Source organism: Quercus suber, unplaced genomic scaffold (assembly GCF_002906115.3).
Source record: "Quercus suber isolate HL8 unplaced genomic scaffold, Cork oak 2.0 scaffold_754, whole genome shotgun sequence".
NCBI classification, from domain to species: domain Eukaryota; kingdom Viridiplantae; phylum Streptophyta; class Magnoliopsida; order Fagales; family Fagaceae; genus Quercus; species Quercus suber.
This window is the reverse complement of record NW_027070190.1, coordinates 99674-108699: the sequence shown is the minus strand read 5'-3', so window position 1 is coordinate 108699 and position 9026 is coordinate 99674. Positions and strand designations below refer to the sequence as shown.

At 30.2% G+C, this 9026-nt stretch overlaps 1 protein-coding gene across 1 annotated transcript; it reads right to left on the bottom strand.

Moving 5' to 3' along the window:
• Positions 1–6090: 6090 nt before the first annotated feature.
• On the bottom strand, positions 6091–6663 carry LOC111985949 (uncharacterized). The gene has a single exon (XM_024017590.1). The coding sequence runs from the start codon at positions 6661–6663 to the stop codon at positions 6091–6093; it is 573 nt and encodes a 190-aa protein (XP_023873358.1).
• Between the last annotated feature and the right edge of the window lie 2363 nt (positions 6664–9026).

The following is a 9026-nucleotide window of genomic DNA, read 5'->3' as shown; positions in this document are numbered from 1 at the left end:
ACAGTTCTTGTAAAAAATCGATCCACAAATTACAATTTCAAGTTTTCAACAGTCTGTCTCACTGTACAAAATTTGAAATAAAATAATAACAAAAACGTAAACTCAATACAGTTATATTCATTCTTTGGGAACCAAACAGAGAGAGAGAGGAACACTTACTCCTATTTAAAAGAAAAAACATTTCCTTCGTATTATCTCTTTTAGTTTTGGTGATGGTAAAGAAACAAAAAACTTAAAGTCAAAACGTGAGAGAAATTAATGGATCAGAAAAGATCAAGACGAGTGGAAGGGATTGGGTCTCTGAAATGTAAACATGCATGCACCGTTGCCATCCTTGCCTTGCGCCGTCGTTGCCGTTCCAGCCATTAAATCCTAGCGCCAAACAAAGATCTCATCGCAGCCACCTGATGAGCAAGTTTGTTTCCTTTGTAATGGATTTTCTTTTGGTTGTTAGGGTTTGGAAAATTGGGTTTTGAGGTTGATTTTAGATCCATGGGTTTGGTGTTTTGATTTAATTTTTTGAAGTTTCCAAGAGAAATTTGGCCACCAGATTATCTGGGTTTTGTGTAAACATATTTAGTTAGATTTGTCCCCATCAAAGCCACTGGAATGGACTCAACATAAAGATACCAACCCAAAATGAAAGGGGTCTCCATCTGGGATTGCTATTGTTCTTTTCTTTTTCTTGGTTTCTGTTTGGTTACCGAGAAAGTTTTCTGGGGAAAATTTCTTGAATTTTTCGTATTTTAAAATTTCAATTTCTTATTGGTTTTTACTGATCAAGATGTTTCTCAATTGTATAGAGGTGACATGTTTTGGAATATATTTATGAATTCAAGGATTAAAAAAAAAATGAACAAGGTGATTTTGTGTTTGGTTGCCATGAAAATTGAAGAAAATCAAAGAAAATCGGATTCCTAATTTTAATTTCCACCTTTAAAATTTCGAAATTAAAATTAAAATTATTTTTATTTTAGTTGGGAAAATGCCAACTTGGCATTTAAAAATATTTATTAAATATTATTTTATTATTTTATTTGCCATGTCAGCATCGAATGTACTAACTGTGTTTACCATTTTGCCATGTAAGTATTTTCCTTTAGTAAGTTTACGATAGGGACCAAATTGATTACAAGTTGAAAATAGCAGAGACCAAATTAACTGTTATCAAAATGTAGGGACCAAATTGACTGTAACCTCAAAATGAAAGGACTAAAATGATGTTTTCGTCTTATTTGTATTAAGTTTAGTATTAAGTAGTGGAGATTTGATCAAGACAACTAAAAGTTACATGAGGAGCACATGCCGGAAGTTGAAGAGTCAAGTGCTAGCTATGAAAGTTGAAGAGTCATGTGCTAGCTGTGCCAGCTATTTTCGCGACTCAAGTGACCTGCGAATGACCCACGAATTTCACTGGTTAGAGGATTTTTAAGTGTGACCTATTTGCCCATCACTCATACTATATATATCCTCATTACCCATAAAAATAGCGAGGAGCCTATTGAGAGAAAAACCCTGAGAGAGGTTTCTATAATATACCCACCTTATTAGAGAGAGAGCTACTCATTCTTAGAGAGAAATCTTTGTAGTGTTTTCTCCTTCCCTCTCCCATTGTTATACCTATTGAAAGGAGATTTGTATCCAAACACTACCCTTACTCATTCAAAGTGTTAAGAGTGTTTTCGGAGCTTGAGAAGCATTGGAAGATGCCAAAGATGGCGGATGCAATAGGCTTATTGCGGGATCCAGAAAGCTAGAGAATACACGGTTAAGCTTAACTTTGTTGGAGAAAGAAACTTAGAGGGCTTAGGTGCATTAGGTAGATTAGGCTTAGAGGGTCTATTGCTATTCATGTATCTCAACTTTATTCTCTAGTGGATCATTTTACCACTTGGAGGGTGGCGGAGAGGTTTTTGGCCGAGTTCTTCGGTTTCCTCTTCGATAACACATGCTGGTGCTATCCTTGTATTTGCATCTCTCTTCTCTCACCCTTTAACCATTAATTACTACTGTGTTAGTGATTAATTATGTATTAAAAATTGGATATTGCTTATATTTTATATTTTGCATATATATTGTTTGAATATAAGCTTGCATTGGTTATTTTGTAATTGGGGGTCTAAACATTCACCAGTGTTTTATACACTAATTGAGTTTTCATAAATGGTATTGAAGGTTAAGAGATTATTTAGAGGAATGCATTATATTGGTTATTCAATTACAATCAACAGCTAAGAATCAAGATACTATGACTTTCGAGTGGAGTTGTGGTGTGTCTTTATGTTATAACATATTTCTCTTTCCCTTATGTGTGTGCTTGTTTTTTAACCAAAAAAAAAAGCTAAGAATCAAAATTAAATAGGGTGGTGCGTGTATACTAGATGAGCAAGATATGATAGAATTTGTACAAAATTCAAGCCGATAAAATTTCCTAGACTTGATCATTTTCATGATACTAATACGGAATCTAATCACTCAAATTTTCTCAATTTTATGCTTTCAATATTGTATAAGATATCTTACTATTCTTCCCTAAACACCATATTTTTGTATTTCTTTTTCTCACTCGTTGAACATTTGAACACCATGTATTTGTACATTTTACAGGGAGACTAGACACGTGATATCATTAATATATGATTATACTTTTCTCAACTTACAAATCTGCTATTCTGATTAAGTTATCTACGATTGTATGAGAGTTGTTCTATGCGATTATTTTTCAGTCAAAACACATGAAACTTCCATCTTCTAAGATCTCAATTCCATAATTTCTCACCACGTTATTTGCTTTTTGGAAATTGACGTAGTTGGAGTAGCGATAGAACTTCATATCCATTCAAAAATGAAAGAAGAACTCATTTTTTTAGATATTGAAGTTGGATTCCATATTGTTGGTTTTCAAATTGGTTTAATTAGTGTATTGCTTACTAGTTTCCTCCAATATCTCAATATTCTCATAGTAAAGAATTTGTCATTCTATTTTATAGGCAAAATACAAAAACACTATAAGAATGGAGTAGTAATTTGATCACACTATATGCGTTTACAACTTTAAAAATTGTATGATAGAATGGCTGATATTAAGACATATGTGGAACATGTTAAGAATATATGTTATATAGAATTGACTAATCTTTTGACAAAACGCACTATATTTGTAATTAGGTAGATTTAGAATGTGTTTAATACTTCAAGGAACAAGAGTTCAAGTCCAAGTATTGAAGCTATGCAAATCTGTCCAAGAATCAAGTGAAGAAGTGTTGTTCATTAAAACTCGACAGATAGCTCGACAGATGTATCTATCGAGATTTAATATTTAAAGCTTAACAGATAACTCGACAGCTGTATCTATCGAGAATTACGAAATTCAGATTTTCAGATATGATTTTACGCATATCCATGTGTATTTGTACAGGATTTCTTTTCTCACAACCCTAAACATATATAAGGATTATTTTAAGGGCCGTCTAAGGTGATGCAACTGAATGCAAAGGTTGTGGCACTTTGTTGTTACATGCATATTGTGACCGGAGATAATTTACCCTAGTTCATATTTCTCTTGAAGAAGCTGCTACGTTTGTACACCGTAAGGTTTTGTAACCAAGAAGCTTCTTGATTTTCATCTTGTGAATGAACTGAAAAACTTTGCAGCTAACATCATTCTCAAGTTAGTGTGTTAGTCACATATTGATTAGTCACATACTGGGATCCGTACATCAATTAGTTAGTCACGTACTTGGAGCCATGCATTAAAATTAGAGATTATCACTACATTACAAGTCCAATTATGTATTGGGATAAGGGTTCAACTGTAGATTGATATAAGGTACTGAGATTCCTTTACTTGTAACCGCTTGTTTTGAAAATAATGGATTCTTGAGAGTGGTGACCTTAAATTCACCCGATCGGGTTTTGACTCGGTGGTTTTCCCCATTCATAAACAAATCACTCGTGTCAAATTTAATTTCTACTGCATTTAGTTATTTAGTGATTTGTTTGTACTACCACGTATATTGCATGTTAAATTGACTTAATTAATTCACTTGACTAATTAATTGATTAATTTACTTAAGGGGTCAATACATTCTTAACCTATCAGATATAGATAAACATGTTTGATATGTTCCCAAGAATGAAAATATTGTTTTAATAAAATAGGAATGCAATTATACTTATTATCAGTTCCATTTTTATTTTACTTTTTTTTTCTCTTTCCTTCATACATATTGTTTGCCTAATTTTGAAAACTCATTGAAAACTTTGTTTTGGTATGCTGTTCTTGAAAATGTAGGGAGATAATTTTTAATATTAATACAATTGTAAATTATGGGTAATCTTCTCTTTCTCCCATATGAAGTTCTTAATAGATAAACTTCTCTATGAAAAAAAAAAAAAAAAAACTTCATGTGCTCACAAATATATAATTATATTTTGACTAACCTTACCATAAAATTATTTTCACTCTGTGTTGTTAATTTTTCTTTTTGTGTGTTTTGCTTCCTTTTTTATTTTATTTTGGTGGATAGAAAATTATATTAAATAAGAAATTACACCCAATGAGTCCACCCTATATATGTTTTGTTGTTTTGGTTTCAATAGTAGCTAAAATTTACTATATTAAGCAAGAATGTCAGATTCCAAATCAATTACTTTTAAATATAAATCATAGGAAAAAAAATCATATAAATTACAAAAATTCTTGTTTCTTAGTGGCACTAAAAAAAAAAAAAAATACACCAAAATTTAAATCCTTCCTGCCAACTTATTATTAGAAAAAACATCATATAAATCCCTTTTTTATATTAATAATTAGTGCACTACCTATAAAAAATAATACTTTAAAAATGAATGCATGTACCTTATTAAACATGTGACAACAAATTAATATATTTTTTCATGAAAGAAAACACTTTTATTTTTTGTTGAAAAGAAAAAGAATAATAAAAATTATATTTTAGAATAAAATAATTAAACAAATAATTAAAATTTTTTCTTAGGTGGAAGACTAAATGAAATATATTTTATTTTGATATCAAGAATGCATCATATGGCAAAATATTAGGCTATTGTAGCTTAAAATGGGTGGGACAACATTATTAATTGGGATTTTAGGATAACACATACTTGACACCTTTTATTTTGAAGATTTATTATCTAACATATGTTCTTTTTACAAAATTGGTGTTTACATGCATGTTATCAAGCCATAATGGAGCACAATACCACAATTTATTCTGCTTTTTTTTTTTTAATATTTGTTGCACAATATATATATATATATATATTCACACACACAAAACCTGTTTAGTGGTTGCCCAAAACTTTTATTGAAAATTAAATACTAATAAAATAAATTATTTTATTTTTGAATATAAACAATCATAAAAATTAAATAACTCATTAAAATATTTTCTTAGGCCGTAGGTTAAATGAATCAAAATATTAAAACCTTTATGTTTGGTGGAATTATTAATGAATGGTTCCTATTATTTTCCTTTCAAAAAAGAATGACACATGGTGCTAATTTATAATTACAAGATGGGGTAGAAGTTTAAATAAATGAATTCTTTAAAAATACGCTATATGGCAGAATCTTAGCTAGGCTCCAAAACATGAGGTTCCTTTTATGATAATGATTCTTCTTCTTTTTTTTTTTTTTTTTTTTGAGCAAATAATGATAATGATTTTAGGTTTATACAAAAGAATTCATATTAAAAAAAAAAAAACTCATAATCTTTCATGCTTGGATAAGTCAGATGGGGAAACTTTCTTTTAGATGATGTAGGCGTTTTTTTTTTTTTTTTTTTTTGAGAAAACAATAATATTTATTAAAATACACGAACACAAAAATAGTATATAGAGTTTTTTAAACAGACCTATAATAAATTACATAACAAGAGTATCACTACAAAAAGGTCTAACGTTTATAGTAGTAGTCTGAGATTATAAAAATTGAAACTCTAAGACGATGTAGGAGTTTGATTGAGAGAGACCATGATGAGTTCCTTGGATTGCCATTTTTTTTTTTTTATGTGATTACACGATGATAAGGAAATATGCAGGGAAATGAATGAATAACAACAAAAATTATAACTTGAGTTTGGTCTTGCACATGGACTCAACTTTCTGAGGACTAATAAAAACAGATATATTACAACTGTTATAAACGGTGGCATGGAACTTGAAGATGTTTAGCACTATCACTTTCCCAGGCAACACGGCTGTTGAAGTCAAATTCAAGCTCCCACCAGCAAAATCAGATAATAAATGGGGATTGGTTAGCAATTTACCAGCCTTAAGCTCCACAGAAGTTGTAATGTTAAGCTTGTGGCGTGCAGGCACATATCTTTGCTCAATTCGAGCTTCACCTACAACTTCCCCATGATAAGTAACATAAGATGTGCTGTTTTTGTACTTGAAGCTTCCATAGTTTGGGTTCTCAATTGCAACAACAGTGCCTAATGACAAGGTGACATTAGGTGTTAAGGCTGAGAAGTCAATGCTTTTTATGCCTTCAGGGTAGAGGGAAATTTTGGGGTCTTTAGGCTTGAAGATGGTAAAGAACAAGGTTATGATAACAATGACAAAGATAACAAAGAAAGTTGCTGTAACACCACAGCATAATTTATGACTTCTACGGGAAGGTTTGCCATTAGCCATGTTCTCAGATTAACAATAGGCTTTAAGAGATTTTTCCCGAGAGGAATTCTATAAATTAAGATACTACTAACATATTATTTAATGTAAAGTGTGAATAGCAAATATAATGAGAAAAATCCCAAAATAGTACAAACACAACACTAGCCTCAAAGTTCTTTCAATTCACACCATTACAGTGAAATTCAACGGAACTAAGATCAAAACAAGAAAGAAAGAAAAGGGTAGATAAACAGCATGTGGGGTGGTTCAATTTGTCAAAAAGTATTCAAAATCAAGGTCGTTCACTTTCGGTGGAGCCGATATTTATTAGCAGAAATTCTGACCAAACAGTGGCCCTGGTGACTTACTTCGGTTTATGAGCCACACAACATCACTAGTTCAGACAAGGTCGTTGACGCCAAGTCCACACTCGTTCGAATTTTGGTTTGAACAATCCAAGAAAAAGGAGGCGAGTCTACGTTTTTGTTTTCCAAAAGGGCTGGTGTGAATAAGACAACTTTTAGATATAAGTGTTGCCAGTGGATAAAAGTGTAGTGGTGTGAGCTGCTTTCAGTGCAAACCACAAAGAAAAAGAGAGATATTTAGAGAGGAGATAATTCAAATCCGTGTGGTTTAATAAAGAACAAGTGCAACTGCTTCTATGGACCAAAATAATTTCTAATTTCCCATTCCAGGTGATAATTGCAAGGTATAATTTACAACCTAATTGAAAACAAACTTATGTTAAAGATTCATGGAGTTAATATTGTTGCCAATACTTGCTATAGATAATAAATTCCAATTGAATAATTAATATATAACATATAGAAACACCACTTAACCAAAAAATTTAAGTTTATGAGTTTGAACCCAATTATACTATGTTAACTACTTACTTACTTATTTATTTATTTAATGTGAGAGTTCACTAGCACACATATTTCCAACATTAATAAACAAAATAAATTTGTGTCAAAATCCAAGATTGCAAATTGTTATTTATTAAAAGCCCAATTCTCTCTCTCTAAAATCCTAGCACTAGTTAGGTGATTATGCTGAGAAAGCATGTAAATCTTCATATTGAAATTTATAGAGAAGAGGGAGATATATGTGAAAGAAGAGATCAAGAGAATGATGCAAAAGAAATTATCATGATATCTCATCTAGGGAACAAATTTTTTTTTTTTTTTTTGTTATTTTCTTCTTATTCGTATATAGAAACATTACATAAAAATATTATAAACAATATGATTTATGTTTTACTATCCTAAGAAGGATCCTATCTTTGATGTCTTAAATGGTAAATATTCATTCTATAATTTTGTTTCCTTTTTCAAAATTAAAAAAAAAAAAAAAAAAAAAGTGTTGTTGCTTATGCCAAGAATTTCTAAGTTTTTCCTATTAAAAAAAACACTTTAAGGAACATGTGGACACACATGAAGAATACTCTAACAAATGAAGAGTATATACATCAATGAATAATTCTCCCAACAAATAAATTTATAACAGGCACATAGCATAGGTAAAAAGTAGTTAAAATTTGTTTTGCACATTTGAACTATAATTTTATAAATCATACCTATGAATTTTCTAATTAGCATAAAAAAATTTTTCTTAAAAATATATTTTAAAAAATTAATATTGACAGAAATTTTTTTTTTTTTTTTTGAGGATTCACTACTGTGATGAGACTAGCCACGTATTAACAAGAAAAAAAAAAGAATGCACTTATGTTAAGGCGGTTGATTTTGACATTTAACTGTTCATATATGAACCATTCAGTCCCCAGCCATTCAAATCAAAGCACCAGTTAAAAAAAAAAAAAAAAAAAAATCAAAGCATCAGTTTTGGTAAGATGGGCTATTTCTTCCTCCTCTTCACTTTGACCTTCTTTTCCACTTTTAAAGGACATTCAAACCTCTATTATTCACCAAATAAAAGAACTTGATTTGGACTAGTTGACTAGGTTTAGAAGTAAAGACCGTTCTCTAGAAAATTCATCAAAAGCTTATATAATTTGTTATATTGTTGTTTCATTAATTATAAAATTATTAATTGTTGTTTAGCCTAACATAATTTAATTTGTTTGTCTTTTATAATGTATTGGTTACTTAAATTATTAATTATTGTTTATTAGTTGCTTTTTCCAATTAATTATTGGTTAATTAATATCCCAAACAAACAAAATTAATTAGTTCAACTAATTACTATGGTTGTTTGATACTTGGAATATCACACTATTACTTAACCAAAAAAAAAAAAAAAAGTTAATAAATTGTGCAGCACAAAAATATACAGGCCGTATAGCTTAAGTCCAAGTCTAAAAAAGAGTAATTTATTACATATTTTATCACCATTAGTTGAACCAATTAACTAGCACACAG